Source organism: Pleurodeles waltl, chromosome 12 (genome assembly GCF_031143425.1).
Source record: "Pleurodeles waltl isolate 20211129_DDA chromosome 12, aPleWal1.hap1.20221129, whole genome shotgun sequence".
Taxonomy (NCBI): domain Eukaryota; kingdom Metazoa; phylum Chordata; class Amphibia; order Caudata; family Salamandridae; genus Pleurodeles; species Pleurodeles waltl.
This window is the reverse complement of record NC_090451.1, coordinates 665510206-665531483: the sequence shown is the minus strand read 5'-3', so window position 1 is coordinate 665531483 and position 21278 is coordinate 665510206. Positions and strand designations below refer to the sequence as shown.

The following is a 21278-nucleotide window of genomic DNA, read 5'->3' as shown; positions in this document are numbered from 1 at the left end:
TTTTCTTTCATTTTTTTTTTTTGATAGTGATAGAAGGCCGCAAGATGACTTTTAGAAATACTCCATCATTACCTACTATAGAAACTTGAGAACAAAAGGTTTTCTTTGGAAGAAAAAAGGTACTACTCCATATGAGAGTATTTTAGGCGGGTAAAAAAGTTAAAATATACTTTATATACATCTTCACTATTCTTTATTATTAGCTGGAACTTCACAATGAAAAGATGATGAAGAAAATGGGTTTTAATCTGAAGACCCAGTTGTGTTCCAGACCACAAGCATGTGTCGCAGAGCAAAAATAATTAATCAACAAGACAAGTGGTCTATATGGTCTGCACGCACCAAGTGCTGGGACATGGGGCAGAGCCTTTTAGTTAAAACCACAAATGCCAAGAGTAAAACTACATACGAAACACCACGAGGTGAGTCAATCTGGCTAGTGTGCAGACAACACTGTTCACATCAGGCAGCAATAGAGTGCTTTTTTGGAGTTATGTACTAACATACACACAAAATCATCTGAAAGCATCGTGCTGCTGCAGACGACATTTCTAAAACAGCATGCCTGAATATAAGGAGTCAAATAGGCCAGTACACTCCGCAAAAGGTAGGCTGGTCATGGGTCACATGTCGTACGTTGCGGGAACATCCCCCCACAAAAAGTAAGAAATTAACTGAGGCCAACAGCTAGTTTGTTTTTCTGAATTCTCCTTCAACCTACAGCCTGAAATGTCAGGCCCCAACTGGCTCTTATTGTTCCTGCTGCCTACGAAATCAACTTTGCCACATTTATTTCTTAAAAAATAAAAGTTACAGTGTCACATATGCTTTCTGCCCTGCGGTTATTAAAAGAAAACTCTCTCTCCCTGGGCTGATCATTACTGAAAGTTCAAACGTGCGAGTTTGTTACAACAACTTGAAAAAGAACTTTGGAACAACTGTGCTGAAAACGTAGCTCCCCCTCAAAATCCTGGGAATAAGGGTTTCTCACATTTTGTTATATTGCAAAGTAATTCTTCTGTAACGATCACTAGCACCACGTTCTTTACCCCATTTGTTTAGTGTGGTGGTTATATTTAAAAGTTGACTTTTTGCTCGGTCGCATCTCTGTCCCTGAAAACGTTGGTCACTCAGGTGCACGAAATTAGCAACTTTACTTGGAAATAGACAGCCATCTCCCCCATTAAAATGCTTGGATTGCGTCTCTAGTTAGTGGTTGCTGATTTCCAAAGATTTAAAGTAAATGAATAGATAAATGATTACTTTCTTTAATCATGTGATAAATTAAATCAGCCACAAGTTGCACCCATTACAGATAGGCAAACTCACCCATCCTCCCACTTCCATCGTGTCCAACCATCAAACAGCTTCACATTTATTAATGTGATACAATAGTTATTTTCTAGAAGGCAAGTTTACAAATACCAGGTTTAGTCTCTACTATATTAGATACATACTACTTGTACCTCTAAAAGTCATTTGACGACGTAACCTGTACACTAAATGTGGAATGAACACATTTTTTGATTTGTGAACACACTGAAAAGCAAATAGTGTAGCAGTATCTCTGCTAATCAGTAAGATTGTTGAAAGACCTTAAAGATGGCATCCTTGACAGCAAGGTTGTTCACAGGCAGTTTTAGAGAAGGCAAGCAGTTGTACTAAAAAACATACTGTTACTCACTGCTATACATGGTTAATCCCGTGCTGCAGGCCCTGAGTACAAGCATGTGGTCCTGTTTGTTTTAGTTCACAGCACTCCAATAAAAGAAAAAGAAAAAACGTCCTACAGTAACAGTATGTCTCAAAGCTATATTACCTACAACAGTCAGAAGATACCCAACGTCAAATATTTTGCACTTCAGTCATTCATTGTTGTTAAACAGAACATACATTTCTACTGTGTTAAAAGGAGTTAAGATCGTTAATACACAACCTATCAATTCCCACTGCAAGCATGCTAAAATAAAAAGCAATTACCTGTCCAGCAGTGTCTAAAATGTCGAGATTAGCAGGTTCATCGTCAATTCTTATCCGGATCTTATAAGCATCCTCTAAATGAGAAGAGCACAAATCATGTTTTAATCCTCCAGTTAAAAAAAAAAAAATATATATATATATATATATATATATGATTTTTTTTAAAACATGTTTATTGGTTTGAAAACACAACATCCAAAAGGTACACAGCATTAGTGCATTAGGAGGGCACAAGCAAGCTCGCCACAACTTCAACATTACAACCAAGCCTGAAAGCCACAATATATATAATACAGTATAGCTCGTACACTTGTCATATACATCAAGGTCACCTGGGTGCCCATTTCTAGAAATGGACCATGGTCTAGGTGGACAGCGCTCCAACTGTACACCACTGTAAGCAGCCCAGCCTTTCCAAATGTTGTGGTGTTTCTGGGGACACCCTCTTGCCAGATAGTTTGGGCATTCTAACCCCATACGCTAATTCATGCCCTTGGCCCACAGCCCGACCGGGGAGAGCTTCAGCGTCCTTCCCATGCGCATGCCTCATATTGTTTAGCGATGATTAGGCCCAACCACAACAATGCTTTCTGATATTTGTTGCCTTCCAGGTCACCTGTGATGTACAAGAGGATAGGTTTGGGATCCCTGGGTATATTCCATCCCAACACTCACTAGAACCCTGTTCCAAAAGTTGAGTGTGGGGCAATGCTAGAACATGTGAGGTATGTCCCCTTCCGGGTCGGTGCACAGCAAACAGTTCTCTGAAGCTATTGATCCCATGCGGTGTAGCAATAGCTTAAGGTGTATCAGTTCAAATAGGGAGGCTATTGCTGCCTCTCTAGGAGCCTCTCTGCTTCCCGCCAATCCCTGTCATCCATCAGTCCTAGATCTCCCTCAAATACCGCCCTTACCCTCGTCATTGGACAGGTAGTTTTGAAGAAACATTTTATTTATGTCTGATAATTTATGATCTTTAATGTTTGTGAGCAGAATTTTAGCTTCAAGGGGGTAATACGCAGGGATGTCTTCTGCGGCCTGGATCGATGGCAAATATGCATGGTGGAGCTGGAGGTACTGGAAAAACTGTAATCACTGCATACTGTTTTCGGATTGTATCCCCTGAAAAAACTTCAGTGACCTATTATGCATCACATGCCTCAAAGTGGATATGCCTATAGCATCTCACATGGAGAAGCCACAGAGCGCAGCAACCTGTGGAAGTCCGCGTCCCGCCAATGCGGAGCCTCCAGCATCAGCCTATCAGCCTACCTCGTGGCTCTTGTAATGTCAGTCCTGGTCGTTAATGTATGGAGAAATGTGGCAGCAGACGCATTGCCCAAACCCCTGTCGCATTTGCCGGGTCATCAAAGCCCTAAAACCCACACTCATTTACTACAATTGGTGTGCAGCTCAGTAGGACAGCAGTATGACAGGAGAAGCTATACCTCCCTCAAACACAGGCCAGCAGCGTTTCCCCAGAGATATTTGGGAAAGGCACCCCAACACAACAATGACCTAATCAGTGTGTTCACTTTTGTAAAAACTCTAGCCCTGAGATTGGTCTAGTGCAAGCACACATACCTGATGAACTTTGGACCAGATCCGAGGCGCGACAACAGAGCAAATAAGTACGCCCAGTCCAAAGAATGAAAAGCTTTCTTAAAGTCAACTTATAGTAAAGCTCTGTTCCCGGGGCAGTGCCTACTCAATTCAATAGAGTTATGGATCCTGTGGAAGTTTTGGTGAGTAGCTCGACAGAGCATAAATCCAGCCACATCAAAGTGGACAAGGTGTGTAATAACTCCAGAAAGCCTAGTGGCCTGCTTTTTTGGCCCAAATCTTCATCTCCGTATTTAGCAATTATTTCGGCCTATAGTCCTCACAAGGTGTGCTTTTTATTCCTGGTTTCAGACTCACGACAATTTCAGCTTCTTGGAGATCCAGAGGCAATTCACCTCATGCTTAGCAATGTTACTGGCCGATAGTCCTCACAATGTGTGCCTTTCATTCTCAGTTTCGGAATTACAACGATTTCAGCCTCTTGGAGATCCGGAGGAAACTCCCATTGCGCCACCGCCTCCTTGAAGGCTGCTAACAACAGGGGCCCGTCTAGGGCAAAACCAGGCACAAGAACCATCAGGTGCTGGCGCCTTGCACACCTGAAGCTGTGCCAGAGCAGCTCATAATGCATTTCATGTGACCTCGGCCTCCAAAGTTTTTCGATCTGCTGACGAAAGGCGGGTGACTGGCAGGTCCACCACAAATTGGTGCAAGTCTGATGTAAAGCCTGAAGATTCACTACAGTATAGGTCTCAATAGTAAGACGCAAATGCACACGCTATGGAGTCGCTGCCGGTCACCCACGACCCATCCCTGGTCAGTGGGACGGCCGCCGGGGCATCAGTCTCTCTATGGGTACACAGCCAATGGATAGTTCTACTGGCCTTGTCTCCCCGTTGATAAACACGGGTGGCCATCCAGGTCTCCTGTGCCTTCTGTGTAAGTTCTTGCCTAAGCTATGTTTGCGTATTTAGTGAGTCCCTCAGAAGGGATTCCTCCATTGATACCACATGAGGGAGGTCTCAAGATCAAGCACTCACTCAGAGTTCCTCAACCCTTCGCTGAGCGTGCCTCTTCTGGTGTTTGAATAGCCTATTATTTCCCTGCATAGGATGGCCTTTTTGGCTTCCTACAGCGTGCCCTGTGACTCTACCGAACCTCAATTTTCGATTATGAAGGGTCTGCGTCCACTCAGACACACCTCACTAAACTCCTCGCTTTCAAGGCTCCATCGATTCAGGTGCTATCCGGTCGCTGCTTGGGGTGGGCCTCACACCAACTCCATCACCAACGGCGAGTGGTCCGAGAGGCCCTGCGCCAAAATCTGCATGCCCAGAACCTGGTGACTGTCACATCAGGGCATGAGAAGGTGGTCATGTCTGGAGATGGACCGGTGGACTTCAGAGTAAAAGGTGTAACCCCTCTCCTCCGGATGATAGGCCCTCCACCGTCCACCAGAGTCAGGTGGTGCAGGAAAGCTGGTAAGAGTATCGGACCTTGGCCAGTGGTTAAGGGGGCAGACTGATTCACAGTAAACAGTTTAATAAATATATTAACATAGCACATTACCACAACTTATCAGATTAATCTACGATTAAGTTTGAAGGGCAACGACCATTAATGGTCATAAGCTCACTTTTAAAACCTTGATTAAAATACGTGACATCCATATAGAACCCCTGTATATACATAGCATTCATTAATTCCATTTGCTCTTTGCTTACTGTATTGCAACCTATTAAAAATAAACATATCAGTTTCCACGCTGTTACTATCAAGCGTTTTTTCTCGGTCATTGGTGGTACAGACATTGTGCAAATGTCCTTCCTCTGGGATTCATTTGTCTCCATTCTTGAAGAAGTTTAGGAAACCTTCACTCACTAATCTATAGAACAGTCAACACAATTAATTTTCCTGGAACTCAGAGGCTGTTTTCTAAGATTTAACACTGCAAAAGGTATTTGTTTGTTTTACCTATTCCTTATGTACAGGTACTTTAGAGAAAGAACTCCATACAAACCAAATATGATACGATTAATTAAATACACTTTTGTGAGATATGCTGCACTGGCTTATACTTGTTTCATAAGGATCGCAACAGACTGTATTGGTTTTCCTGCAGACCACACACATTGGGAACCTAGCAGTCCTGTGCAAGACACTGAATCTACGAGAAGAGCATAACGTAAGGTCCTGAATCAGTATGTCTTGAGCATCCTTTAAATACTCACGAGTGCAGCAATTTTTCTTATCTCCCCCGGAAAAGTGTTCCAGAGATTTTCCTTGTACAGTTCCAAAAGGTAACCACCCCTCACAGGATTTCCTGGTACTATGCCTGATCTGCATATATTGACACGCTGGTGAAGCTGCAGGCTTTATTGCTTTCATTATGAACGTCTTTGTAAACCATGTAAGATCTTTAGTTTCAATTTACTTTCATAGCAATCAGCAGCCAATGTAAGCCGTGCCATATCAGTGAAGACATGTTCTCAAAATTTCAATCTGGGCGTGAAATGAACAGCTCAACTTTGTATACATGTTGTAGGCAGGCTATGGGAATGAAGCTCCTCCAATGTAAAGAAGTCTATCTGTCCTAGGACTTTCTCCCTAATCAATTAAATCGCTATTCATTAATAAAAGTAGTCAATGTTTACTTTTGCTTAAATAGCCGAATTATTTCCTTGAAAAGCTGAATAAAATGATAAATTGGTACAGAAGAAAAACATGTTTAATTTGGTTTTTGCTACATCTCATGCCTGTTTTAATCATAGCTGGAATCAAAACGGTATATATATATATATATATATATATATATATATATATATATATATATATATATATATAGATAGATATGCTTTTTTGGAGAATTACATACTTTTGTTTTGAACAAGGGATATTTCTGGAAATCTAAAAGAAAGCATTCTTTGTAACTCGGGAGCCTATCAAGATACAAAGACTAGGTTTACTCTTCTAGTGTTAAAAGTGTGCACTTTATTTTTTATCATTTAGCAAAAAGCACAGCTTTTGTGGTTTTAGAAGTAGGGGAGGCCTTTACTTAATTTTACCATTTGTTTCATACACTTCCAACCACATTAAGCTATTCTGAATGGGTATATTTACGACAGCCTGCTCAGTTTTAGTTTTCATTCTAAAATCCTGAAAACAATTAATGGTGCAGCAATCACATAGGATAAGGCACTTTACGGTAAACAAAGGAATACTCTAGTTACAAAACCTTACCAATTGTGGGGTCATGGTCCTCAGGAAATCGGTGGCTGATGAACTGCATAGTCATGGCTGCACACATAAACATGTTAGTGTTAGTTTGGAAACAATACTCCTTTTTCAGAATATTAGTTAAGACATTTAGGCCAGATACCTAAAAGGAGATTACATTAATCTATGAAGAGCATAACTTGCACATGTACAAAAAACAGGATGATATCCAAAGGTTTCTCAGAAACATGCAGCCAAGTAGTATGATAATTTAATCATGGCCTTTGTCAGGAGTTGGATTTCTGGTTCAAACTACATCAGGTGTATATGTCAGAAGCACCCAAATAATATTTTAGGGTTACATTAAGCAGATTTCTCAGGTCCTCAAAAGAAACTGCGACACTGGTGGAGATGAGGAAATCAAGCAGGTGTTTCTCATCTCTCCCAATCGCTATCCTCAAGCAGTCTCAAACAATTCAGGCAGAGAATCTCTTACACCTTAAGGTGATGTAGAGAAGCTTTGACCTAAATCATTTAAAAAAATCAAATATTGATATTTTATAATGGTTTAGATTGCCTTATGTGTTATTTTTCAACAAATAGTATGTATAAGAATTATCACGATAATGATGAATAACTCACTGACTAAAAAGAAGAGGTTCAACACACATCCCTGCGGTATTAGCCTAAGATCCTTTTTTCAAAATGTTGTTTATAATTCTGCAGCATAAACAACAATAAAAAGAAACATATGGTGACAAATAACATGACCCCTTATACTATATGGACCACCACTGCTTGAAAAGACCCTATAGCCACTACTCTTGTTCGTCCACAATGGCACCACAGTTCCTCCCTGTGCATCCACCGTCAAATCCCTGCACATTGACGCCCAGTCCTCTACGTCATCAGTTCATTCGTCTAAGAACTTTACCTAAATTGTGGCAAACTCTACTGAGGAACCATTTAGCATTTTAAGATATTTGCTAAGTGCTGTAAAAAATGTGCTGTGTACCTGTATGGCAGACAACCTCAAATATAATCCATGTTTGCTAGCTGTAAGGAAATGCCTCCTTGGCATGGTTGCCCCCTGACTTTTTGCCTTTGCTGAAGCTATGTTTACAATTGAAAGTGTGCTGAGGCCTGCTAACCAGGCCCCAGCACCAGTGTTCTTTCCCTAACCTGTACTTTTGTATCCACAATTGGCAGACCCTGGCATCCAGATAAGTCCCTTGTAACTGGTACTTCTAGTACCAAGGGCCCTGATGCCAAGGAAGGTCTCTAAGGGCTGCAGCATGTCTTATGCCACCCTGGAGACCTCTCACTCAGCACAGACACACTGCTTACCAGCTTGTGTGTGCTAGTGAGGACAAAACGAGTAAGTCGACATGGCACTCCCCTCAGGGTGCCATGCCAGCCTCTCACTGCCTATGCAGTATAGGTAAGACACCCCTCTAGCAGGCCTTACAGCCCTAAGGCAGGGTGCACTATACCATAGGTGAGGGTACCAGTGCATGAGCATGGTACCCCTACAGTGTCTAAACAAAACCTTAGACATTGTAAGTGCAGGGTAGCCATAAGAGTATATGGTCTGGGAGTCTGTCAAACACGAACTCCACAGCACCATAATGGCTACACTGAAAACTGGGAAGTTTGGTATCAAACTTCTCAGCACAATAAATGCACACTGATGCCAGTGTACATTTTATTGTAAAATACACCACAGAGGGCACCTTAGAGGTGCCCCCTGAAACTTAACCGACTATCTGTGTAGGCTGACTAGTTTTAGCAGCCTGCCACAAACCGAGACATGTTGCTGGCCCCATGGGGAGAGTGCCTTTGTCACTCTGAGGCCAGTAACAAAGCCTGCACTGGGTGGAGATGCTAACACCTCCCCCAGGCAGGAATTGTCACACCTGGCGGTGAGCCTCAAAGGCTCACCTCCTTTGTGCCAACCCAGCAGGACACTCCAGCTAGTGGAGTTGCCCGCCCCCTCCGGCCAGGCCCCACTTTTGGCGGCAAGGCCGGAGAAAATAATGAGAAAAACAAGGAGGAGTCACTGGCCAGTCAGGACAGCCCCTAAGGTGTCCTGAGCTGAAGTGACTCTAACTTTTAGAAATCCTCCATCTTGCAGATGGAGGATTCCCCCAATAGGGTTAGGATTGTGACCCCCTCCCCTTGGGAGGAGGCACAAAGAGGGTGTACCCACCCTCAGGACTAGTAGCCATTGGCTACTAACCCCCCAGACCTAAACACGCCCTTAAATTTAGTATTTAAGGGCTACCCTGAACCCTAGAAAATTAGATTCCTGTAACTACAAGAAGAAGGACTGCCTAGCTGAAAACCCCTGCAGCGGAAGACCAGAAGACGACAACTGCCTTGGCTCCAGAAACTCACCGGCCTGTCTCCTGCCTTCCAAAGATCCTGCTCCAGCGACGCCTTCCAAAAGGGACCAGCGACCTCGACATCCTCTGAGGACTGCCCCTGCTTCGAAAAGACAAGAAACTCCCGAGGACAGCGGACCTGCTCCAAGAAAAGCTGCAACTTTGTTTCCAGCAGCTCCAAAGAACCCTGCAAGCTCCCCGCAAGAAGCGTGAGACTTGCAACACTGCACCCGGCGACCCCGACTCGGCTGGTGGCGATCCAACACCTCAGGCAGGACCCCAGGACTACTCTAAGACTGTGAGTACAAAAACCTGTCCCCCCTGAGCCCCCACAGCGCCGCCTGCAGAGGGAATCCCGAGGCTTCCCCTGACCGCGACTCTTTGAACCTAAAGTCCCGACGCCTGGGAGAGACCCTGCACCCGCAGCCCCCAGGACCTGAAGGACCGGACTTTCACTGGAGGAGTGACCCCCAGGAGTCCCTCTCCCTTGACCAAGTGGAGGTTTCCCCGAGGAACCCCCCCCTTGCCTGCCTGCAGCGCTAAAGAGATCCCTAGATCTCCCATTGACTTCCGTTACAAACCCGACGCTTGTTTCTACACTGCACCCGGCCGCCCCCGCGCTGCTGAGGGTGAAATTTCTGTGTGGGCTTGTGTCCCCCCCGGTGCCCTACAAAACCCCTCTGGTCTGCCCTCCGAAGACGCGGGTACTTACCTGCAAGCAGACCGGAACCGGGGCACCCCCTTCTCTCCATTCTAGCCTATGTGTTTTGGGCACCACTTTGAACTCTGCACCTGACCGGCCCTGAGCTGCTGGTGTGGTGACTTTGGGGTTGCTCTGAACCCCCAACGGTGGGCTACCTTGGACCAAGAACTGAACCCTGTAAGTGTCTTACTTACCTGGTAAAACTAACAAAAACTTACCTCCCCCAGGAACTGTGAAAATTGCACTAAGTGTCCACTTTTAAAACAGCTATTTGTCAATAACTTGTAAAGTATACATGCAATTTTTATGATTTGAAGTTCCTAAAGTACTTACCTGCAATACCTTTCGAATGAGATATTACATGTAGAATTTGAACCTGTGGTTCTTAAAATAAACTAAGAAAAGATATTTTTCTATATAAAAACCTATTGGCTGGATTTGTCTCTGAGTGTGTGTACCTCATTTATTGTCTTGTGTATGTACAACAAATGCTTAACACTACTCCTTGGATAAGCCTACTGCTCGACCACACTACCACAAAATAGAGCATTAGTATTATCTATTTTTACCACTATTTTACCTCTAAGGGGAACCCTTGGACTCTGTGCATGCTATTCCTTACTTTGAAATAGCACATACAGAGCCAACTTCCTACATTGGTGGATCAGCGGTGGGGTACAAGACTTTGCATTTGCTGGACTACTCAGCCAATACCTGATCACACGACAAATTCCAAAATTGTCATTAGAAATTGATTTTTGCAATTTGAAAAGTTTTCTAAATTCTTAAAAGACCTGCTAGGGCCTTGTGTTAGATCCTGTTTAGCATTTCTTTTAGAGTTTAAAAGTTTGTAAAAGTTTGAATTAGATTCTAGAACCAGTTGTAGATTCTTAAAAAGTATTCCAACTTTTAGAAGCAAAATGTCTAGCACAGATGTGACTGTGGTGGAACTCGACACCACACCTTACCTCCATCTTAAGATGAGGGAGCTAAGGTCACTCTGTAAAATAAAGAAAATAACAATGGGCCCCAAACCTACCAAAATACAGCTCCAGGAGCTTTTGGCAGAGTTTGAAAAGGCCAACCCCTCTGAGGGTGGCAACTCAGAGGAAGAGGATAGTGACTTGGAGGACAATTCCCCCCTACCAGTCCTATCTAGGGAGAACAGGGTCCCTCAAACCCTGACTCCAAAAATAATAGTCAGAGATGCGGGTTCCCTCACAGGAGAGACCAACACCTCTGAAATCACTGAGGATAACCCCAGTGAAGAGGACATCCAGTTAGCCAGGATGGCCAAAAGATTGGCTTTGGAAAGACAGATCCTAGCCATAGAGAGGGAAAGACAAGAGATGGGCCTAGGACCCATCAATGGTGGCAGCAACATAAATAGGGTCAGAGATTCTCCTGACATGTTGAAAATCCCTAAAGGGATTGTAACTAAATATGAAGATGGTGATGACATCACCAAATGGTTCACAGCTTTTGAGAGGGCTTGTGTAACCAGAAAAGTGAACAGATCTCACTGGGGTGCTCTCCTTTGGGAAATGTTCACAGGAAAGTGTAGGGATAGACTCCTCACACTCTCTGGACAAGATGCAGAATCTTATGACCTCATGAAGGGTACCCTGATTGAGGGCTTTGGATTCTCCACTGAGGAGTACAGGATTAGGTTCAGGGGGGCTCAAAAATCCTCGAGCCAGACCTGGGTTGACTTTGTTGACTACTCAGTGAAAACACTAGATGGTTGGATTCAAGGCAGTGGTGTAAGTAATTATGATGGGCTGTACAATTTATTTGTGAAAGAACACCTGTTAAGTAATTGTTTCAATGATAAACTGCATCAGCATCTGGTAGACCTAGGACCAATTTCTCCCCAAGAATTGGGAAAGAAGGCGGACCATTGGGTCAAGACAAGGGTGTCCAAGACTTCAACAGGGGGTGACCAAAAGAAAGGGGTCACAAAGACTCCCCAGGGGAAGGGTGATGAGACAACCAAAACTAAAAATAGTAAAGAGTCTTCTACAGGCCCCCAAAAACCTGCACAGGAGGGTGGGCCCAGAGCCTCTTCACAAAACAATGGGTACAAGGGTAAAAACTTTGATCCCAAAAAGGCCTGGTGTCATAGCTGTAAACAGCATGGACACCAAACTGGAGACAAGGCCTGTCCCAAGAAAGGTTCCACTCCAAACTCCCATCCAGGTAACACTGGTATGGCTAGTCTCCAAGTGGGATCAACAGTGTGCCCAGAGCAAATCAGGGTCCACACTGAAGCTACTCTAGTTTCTGAGGGTGGGGTGGATTTAGCCACACTAGCTGTCTGGCCGCCTAACATGCAAAAATACAGACAGCAACTCTTAATTAATGGGACTAGAATAGAGGGCCTGAGGGATACAGGTGCCAGTGTCACCATGGTGACAGAGAAACTGGTTTCCCCTGGCCAATACCTGACTGGAAAAACTTACACAGTCACCAACGCTGACAATCAGAGAAAAGTACATCCCATGGCAATGGTTACTTTAGAATGGGGAGGGGTCAATGGCCTGAAACAGGTGGTGGTCTCCTCAAATATCCCAGTGGACTGTCTGCTTGGAAATGACCTGGAGTCCTCAGCATGGGCTGAGGTAGAGCTAAAAACCCATGCAGCAATGCTGGGTATCCCTGAACTGGTGTGTGTGAAAACAAGAGCACAGTGCAAGGCACAGGGTGAACAAGTAGAGCTGGAGTCTGGAAGAATGGCCCAGCCTACCAAGAGAACAGGAAAGTCAGTTGGGAGACCAACTGCAACACAGCAAAAGAAAGGGAACCTCTCTTCTCAGGAAGAAGTTCTGCCCTCTGAGGGAACTGAGCCTTTGGAGCTTGAACCTTATCAGGTTGAGCTCTTAGGCCCAGGGGGACCCTCAAGGGAGGAGCTGTGTAAGGGACAAGAAACCTGTCCCTCTCTTGAAGGCCTTAGGCAGCAAGCTGCTGAAGAGTCCAAAGGCAAGAAAAATGGAACGCATAGGGTCTATTGGGAAGATGGACTCCTGTACACTGAGGCCAGAGACCCCAAACCTGGTGCCACTAGGAGAGTGGTAGTGCCTCAGCTGTTCAGAGAGTTCATCCTAACATTGGCCCATGACATTCCCCTTGCTGGACATTTGGGACAAACCAAGACGTGGGAGAGGTTAGTCAACCACTTCTACTGGCCCAATATGTCCAACATGGTTAAGGAGTTTTGCCTCTCCTGCCCCACCTGTCAAGCCAGTGGTAAGACAGGTGGGCATCCAAAGGCCCCCCTCATTCCACTTCCAGTGGTGGGGGTTCCCTTTGAAAGAGTGGGTGTGGACATAGTTGGTCCACTAGAACCTCCCACAGCCTCAGGAAATATGTATATCCTGGTAGTAGTGGATCATGCTACCAGGTATCCTGAAGCTATTCCCCTTAGGTCGACTACTGCCCCTGCAGTAGCCAAGGCCCTCATTGGTATCTTTACCAGAGTGGGTTTCCCTAAGGAGGTGGTGTCTGACAGAGGTACCAACTTCATGTCAGCATACCTAAAGCACATGTGGAATGAGTGTGGAGTGACTTATAAATTCACTACACCGTACCATCCACAAACTAATGGCTTGGTTGAGAGATTCAACAAGACATTAAAAGGCATGATCATGGGGCTCCCAGAAAAACTCAAAAGGAGATGGGATGTCCTCTTGCCATGCCTGCTTTTCGCTTACAGAGAGGTGCCACAGAAGGGAGTAGGATTCTCACCCTTTGAACTTCTGTTTGGTCATCCTGTAAGGGGACCACTTACCCTTGTTAAAGAAGGCTGGGAGAGACCTCTCCATGAGCCTAAACAGGACATAGTGGACTATGTACTTGGCCTTCGCTCTAGAATGGCAGAGTACATGGAAAAGGCAACCAAAAACCTTGAGGCCAGCCAACAGCTCCAGAAGTTTTGGTATGACCAAAAGGCTGCACTGGTTGAGTTCCAACCAGGGCAGAAAGTCTGGGTTCTGGAGCCTGTGGCTCCCAGGGCACTCCAGGACAAATGGAGTGGCCCTTACCCAGTACTAGAGAGGAAGAGTCAGGTCACCTACTTGGTGGACCTGGGCACAAGCAGGAGCCCCAAGAGGGTGATCCATGTAAACCGCCTTAAGCTCTTCCACGACAGGGCTGATGTCAATCTGTTGATGGTAACAGATGAGGATCAGGAGGCAGAGAGTGAACCTCTCCCTGATCTTCTGTCATCAGACCCAAAAGATGGTACAGTAGATGGAGTGATCTACTCAGACACCCTCTCTGGCCAACAGCAAGCTGATTGTAGGAGAGTCCTACAACAGTTCCCTGAACTCTTCTCCTTAACCCCTGGTCAGACACACCTGTGTACCCATGATGTGGACACAGGAGACAGCATGCCTGTCAAGAACAAAATCTTTAGACAATCTGACCATGTTAAGGAAAGCATCAAGGTGGAAGTCCACAAGATGCTGGAATTGGGAGTAATTGAGCGCTCTGACAGCCCCTGGGCTAGCCCAGTGGTCTTAGTCCCCAAACCTCACACCAAAGATGGAAAGAAAGAGATGAGGTTTTGTGTGGACTACAGAGGGCTCAATTCTGTCACCAAGACAGATGCTCATCCAATTCCAAGAGCTGATGAGCTCATAGACAAATTAGGTGCTGCCAAATTCTTAAGTACCTTTGACTTGACAGCAGGGTACTGGCAAATAAAAATGGCACCTGGAGCAAAAGAGAAAACAGCATTCTCCACACCTGATGGGCATTATCAGTTTACTGTTATGCCCTTTGGTTTAAAGAATGCCCCTGCCACCTTCCAAAGGTTGGTGAATCAAGTCCTTGCTGGCTTGGAGTCCTTTAGCACAGCTTATCTTGATGATATTGCTGTCTTTAGCTCCACCTGGCAGGATCACCTGGTCCACCTGAAGAAGGTTTTGAAGGCTCTGCAATCTGCAGGCCTCTCTATCAAGGCATCCAAATGCCAGATAGGGCAGGGAACTGTGGTTTACTTGGGCCACCTTGTAGGTGGAGGCCAAGTTCAGCCACTCCAACCCAAGATCCAGACTATTCTGGACTGGGTAGCTCCAAAAACCCAGACTCAAGTCAGGGCATTCCTTGGCTTAACTGGGTATTACAGGAGGTTTGTGAAGGGATATGGATCCATTGTGACAGCCCTCACTGAACTCACCTCCAAGAAAATGCCCAAGAAAGTGAACTGGACTGTGGAATGCCAACAGGCCTTTGACACCCTGAAACAAGCAATGTGCTCAGCACCAGTTCTAAAAGCTCCAGATTATTCTAAGCAGTTCATTGTGCAGACTGATGCCTCTGAACATGGGATAGGGGCAGTTCTGTCCCAAACAAATGATGATGGCCTTGACCAGCCTGTTGCTTTCATTAGCAGGAGGTTACTCCCCAGGGAGCAGCGTTGGAGTGCCATTGAGAGGGAGGCCTTTGCTGTGGTTTGGTCCCTGAAGAAGCTGAGACCATACCTCTTTGGGACTCACTTCCTAGTTCAAACTGACCACAGACCTCTCAAGTGGCTGATGCAAATGAAAGGTGAAAATCCTAAACTGTTGAGGTGGTCCATCTCCCTACAGGGAATGGACTTTATAGTGGAACACAGACCTGGGACTGCCCATGCCAATGCAGATGGCCTTTCCAGGTTCTTCCACTTAGAAAATGAAGACTCTCTTGGGAAAGGTTAGTCTCATCCTCTTTCGTTTGGGGGGGGGTTGTGTAAGGAAATGCCTCCTTGGCATGGTTGCCCCCTGACTTTTTGCCTTTGCTGAAGCTATGTTTACAATTGAAAGTGTGCTGAGGCCTGCTAACCAGGCCCCAGCACCAGTGTTCTTTCCCTAACCTGTACTTTTGTATCCACAATTGGCAGACCCTGGCATCCAGATAAGTCCCTTGTAACTGGTACTTCTAGTACCAAGGGCCCTGATGCCAAGGAAGGTCTCTAAGGGCTGCAGCATGTCTTATGCCACCCTGGAGACCTCTCACTCAGCACAGACACACTGCTTACCAGCTTGTGTGTGCTAGTGAGGACAAAACGAGTAAGTCGACATGGCACTCCCCTCAGGGTGCCATGCCAGCCTCTCACTGCCTATGCAGTATAGGTAAGACACCCCTCTAGCAGGCCTTACAGCCCTAAGGCAGGGTGCACTATACCATAGGTGAGGGTACCAGTGCATGAGCATGGTACCCCTACAGTGTCTAAACAAAACCTTAGACATTGTAAGTGCAGGGTAGCCATAAGAGTATATGGTCTGGGAGTCTGTCAAACACGAACTCCACAGCACCATAATGGCTACACTGAAAACTGGGAAGTTTGGTATCAAACTTCTCAGCACAATAAATGCACACTGATGCCAGTGTACATTTTATTGTAAAATACACCACAGAGGGCACCTTAGAGGTGCCCCCTGAAACTTAACCGACTATCTGTGTAGGCTGACTAGTTTTAGCAGCCTGCCACAAACCGAGACATGTTGCTGGCCCCATGGGGAGAGTGCCTTTGTCACTCTGAGGCCAGTAACAAAGCCTGCACTGGGTGGAGATGCTAACACCTCCCCCAGGCAGGAATTGTCACACCTGGCGGTGAGCCTCAAAGGCTCACCTCCTTTGTGCCAACCCAGCAGGACACTCCAGCTAGTGGAGTTGCCCGCCCCCTCCGGCCAGGCCCCACTTTTGGCGGCAAGGCCGGAGAAAATAATGAGAAAAACAAGGAGGAGTCACTGGCCAGTCAGGACAGCCCCTAAGGTGTCCTGAGCTGAAGTGACTCTAACTTTTAGAAATCCTCCATCTTGCAGATGGAGGATTCCCCCAATAGGGTTAGGATTGTGACCCCCTCCCCTTGGGAGGAGGCACAAAGAGGGTGTACCCACCCTCAGGACTAGTAGCCATTGGCTACTAACCCCCCAGACCTAAACACGCCCTTAAATTTAGTATTTAAGGGCTACCCTGAACCCTAGAAAATTAGATTCCTGTAACTACAAGAAGAAGGACTGCCTAGCTGAAAACCCCTGCAGCGGAAGACCAGAAGACGACAACTGCCTTGGCTCCAGAAACTCACCGGCCTGTCTCCTGCCTTCCAAAGATCCTGCTCCAGCGACGCCTTCCAAAAGGGACCAGCGACCTCGACATCCTCTGAGGACTGCCCCTGCTTCGAAAAGACAAGAAACTCCCGAGGACAGCGGACCTGCTCCAAGAAAAGCTGCAACTTTGTTTCCAGCAGCTCCAAAGAACCCTGCAAGCTCCCCGCAAGAAGCGTGAGACTTGCAACACTGCACCCGGCGACCCCGACTCGGCTGGTGGCGATCCAACACCTCAGGCAGGACCCCAGGACTACTCTAAGACTGTGAGTACAAAAACCTGTCCCCCCTGAGCCCCCACAGCGCCGCCTGCAGAGGGAATCCCGAGGCTTCCCCTGACCGCGACTCTTTGAACCTAAAGTCCCGACGCCTGGGAGAGACCCTGCACCCGCAGCCCCCAGGACCTGAAGGACCGGACTTTCACTGGAGGAGTGACCCCCAGGAGTCCCTCTCCCTTGACCAAGTGGAGGTTTCCCCGAGGAACCCCCCCCTTGCCTGCCTGCAGCGCTAAAGAGATCCCTAGATCTCCCATTGACTTCCGTTACAAACCCAACGCTTGTTTCTACACTGCACCCGGCCGCCCCCGCGCTGCTGAGGGTGAAATTTCTGTGTGGGCTTGTGTCCCCCCCGGTGCCCTACAAAACCCCTCTGGTCTGCCCTCCGAAGACGCGGGTACTTACCTGCAAGCAGACCGGAACCGGGGCACCCCCTTCTCTCCATTCTAGCCTATGTGTTTTGGGCACCACTTTGAACTCTGCACCTGACCGGCCCTGAGCTGCTGGTGTGGTGACTTTGGGGTTGCTCTGAACCCCCAACGGTGGGCTACCTTGGACCAAGAACTGAACCCTGTAAGTGTCTTACTTACCTGGTAAAACTAACAAAAACTTACCTCCCCCAGGAACTGTGAAAATTGCACTAAGTGTCCACTTTTAAAACAGCTATTTGTCAATAACTTGTAAAGTATACATGCAATTTTTATGATTTGAAGTTCCTAAAGTACTTACCTGCAATACCTTTCGAATGAGATATTACATGTAGAATTTGAACCTGTGGTTCTTAAAATAAACTAAGAAAAGATATTTTTCTATATAAAAACCTATTGGCTGGATTTGTCTCTGAGTGTGTGTACCTCATTTATTGTCTTGTGTATGTACAACAAATGCTTAACACTACTCCTTGGATAAGCCTACTGCTCGACCACACTACCACAAAATAGAGCATTAGTATTATCTATTTTTACCACTATTTTACCTCTAAGGGGAACCCTTGGACTCTGTGCATGCTATTCCTTACTTTGAAATAGCACATACAGAGCCAACTTCCTACATTGGTGGATCAGCGGTGGGGTACAAGACTTTGCATTTGCTGGACTACTCAGCCAATACCTGATCACACGACAAATTCCAAAATTGTCATTAGAAATTGATTTTTGCAATTTGAAAAGTTTTCTAAATTCTTAAAAGACCTGCTAGGGCCTTGTGTTAGATCCTGTTTAGCATTTCTTTTAGAGTTTAAAAGTTTGTAAAAGTTTGAATTAGATTCTAGAACCAGTTGTAGATTCTTAAAAAGTATTCCAACTTTTAGAAGCAAAATGTCTAGCACAGATGTGACTGTGGTGGAACTCGACACCACACCTTACCTCCATCTTAAGATGAGGGAGCTAAGGTCACTCTGTAAAATAAAGAAAATAACAATGGGCCCCAAACCTACCAAAATACAGCTCCAGGAGCTTTTGGCAGAGTTTGAAAAGGCCAACCCCTCTGAGGGTGGCAACTCAGAGGAAGAGGATAGTGACTTGGAGGACAATTCCCCCCTACCAGTCCTATCTAGGGAGAACAGGGTCCCTCAAACCCTGACTCCAAAAATAATAGTCAGAGATGCGGGTTCCCTCACAGGAGAGACCAACACCTCTGAAATCACTGAGGATAACCCCAGTGAAGAGGACATCCAGTTAGCCAGGATGGCCAAAAGATTGGCTTTGGAAAGACAGATCCTAGCCATAGAGAGGGAAAGACAAGAGATGGGCCTAGGACCCATCAATGGTGGCAGCAACATAAATAGGGTCAGAGATTCTCCTGACATGTTGAAAATCCCTAAAGGGATTGTAACTAAATATGAAGATGGTGATGACATCACCAAATGGTTCACAGCTTTTGAGAGGGCTTGTGTAACCAGAAAAGTGAACAGATCTCACTGGGGTGCTCTCCTTTGGGAAATGTTCACAGGAAAGTGTAGGGATAGACTCCTCACACTCTCTGGACAAGATGCAGAATCTTATGACCTCATGAAGGGTACCCTGATTGAGGGCTTTGGATTCTCCACTGAGGAGTACAGGATTAGGTTCAGGGGGGCTCAAAAATCCTCGAGCCAGACCTGGGTTGACTTTGTTGACTACTCAGTGAAAACACTAGATGGTTGGATTCAAGGCAGTGGTGTAAGTAATTATGATGGGCTGTACAATTTATTTGTGAAAGAACACCTGTTAAGTAATTGTTTCAATGATAAACTGCATCAGCATCTGGTAGACCTAGGACCAATTTCTCCCCAAGAATTGGGAAAGAAGGCGGACCATTGGGTCAAGACAAGGGTGTCCAAGACTTCAACAGGGGGTGACCAAAAGAAAGGGGTCACAAAGACTCCCCAGGGGAAGGGTGATGAGACAACCAAAACTAAAAATAGTAAAGAGTCTTCTACAGGCCCCCAAAAACCTGCACAGGAGGGTGGGCCCAGAGCCTCTTCACAAAACAATGGGTACAAGGGTAAAAACTTTGATCCCAAAAAGGCCTGGTGTCATAGCTGTAAACAGCATGGACACCAAACTGGAGACAAGGCCTGTCCCAAGAAAGGTTCCACTCCAAACTCCCATCCAGGTAACACTGGTATGGCTAGTCTCCAAGTGGGATCAACAGTGTGCCCAGAGCAAATCAGGGTCCACACTGAAGCTACTCTAGTTTCTGAGGGTGGGGTGGATTTAGCCACACTAGCTGTCTGGCCGCCTAACATGCAAAAATACAGACAGCAACTCTTAATTAATGGGACTAGAATAGAGGGCCTGAGGGATACAGGTGCCAGTGTCACCATGGTGACAGAGAAACTGGTTTCCCCTGGCCAATACCTGACTGGAAAAACTTACACAGTCACCAACGCTGACAATCAGAGAAAAGTACATCCCATGGCAATGGTTACTTTAGAATGGGGAGGGGTCAATGGCCTGAAACAGGTGGTGGTCTCCTCAAATATCCCAGTGGACTGTCTGCTTGGAAATGACCTGGAGTCCTCAGCATGGGCTGAGGTAGAGCTAAAAACCCATGCAGCAATGCTGGGTATCCCTGAACTGGTGTGTGTGAAAACAAGAGCACAGTGCAAGGCACAGGGTGAACAAGTAGAGCTGGAGTCTGGAAGAATGGCCCAGCCTACCAAGAGAACAGGAAAGTCAGTTGGGAGACCAACTGCAACACAGCAAAAGAAAGGGAACCTCTCTTCTCAGGAAGAAGTTCTGCCCTCTGAGGGAACTGAGCCTTTGGAGCTTGAACCTTATCAGGTTGAGCTCTTAGGCCCAGGGGGACCCTCAAGGGAGGAGCTGTGTAAGGGACAAGAAACCTGTCCCTCTCTTGAAGGCCTTAGGCAGCAAGCTGCTGAAGAGTCCAAAGGCAAGAAAAATGGAACGCATAGGGTCTATTGGGAAGATGGACTCCTGTACACTGAGGCCAGAGACCCCAAACCTGGTGCCACTAGGAGAGTGGTAGTGCCTCAGCTGTTCAGAGAGTTCATCCTAACATTGGCCCATGACATTCCCCTTGCTGGACATTTGGGACAAACCAAGACGTGGGAGAGGTTAGTCAACCACTTCTACTGGCCCAATATGTCCAACATGGTTAAGGAGTTTTGCCTCTCCTGCCCCACCTGTCAAGCCAGTGGTAAGACAGGTGGGCATCCAAAGGCCCCCCTCATTCCACTTCCAGTGGTGGGGGTTCCCTTTGAAAGAGTGGGTGTGGACATAGTTGGTCCACTAGAACCTCCCACAGCCTCAGGAAATATGTATATCCTGGTAGTAGTGGATCATGCTACCAGGTATCCTGAAGCTATTCCCCTTAGGTCGACTACTGCCCCTGCAGTAGCCAAGGCCCTCATTGGTATCTTTACCAGAGTGGGTTTCCCTAAGGAGGTGGTGTCTGACAGAGGTACCAACTTCATGTCAGCATACCTAAAGCACATGTGGAATGAGTGTGGAGTGACTTATAAATTCACTACACCGTACCATCCACAAACTAATGGCTTGGTTGAGAGATTCAACAAGACATTAAAAGGCATGATCATGGGGCTCCCAGAAAAACTCAAAAGGAG

The 21278-nt window shown here is 46.2% G+C and overlaps 1 protein-coding gene across 1 annotated transcript in view; it reads right to left on the bottom strand.

Annotated features, from left to right (window-relative positions):
• RIT1 (Ras like without CAAX 1) overlaps positions 1-21278 on the bottom strand; it is a 60589-nt gene that overhangs the window by 6717 nt on the left and 32594 nt on the right. The window contains exons 3-4 of the mRNA XM_069218475.1: positions 6784-6840; positions 1981-2054 (exon numbers count right to left, since the gene is read on the bottom strand). Of these exons, the coding sequence (XP_069074576.1) occupies positions 1981-2054; positions 6784-6840 (131 nt within the window). The remainder of the gene's footprint in view (positions 1-1980; positions 2055-6783; positions 6841-21278) is intronic.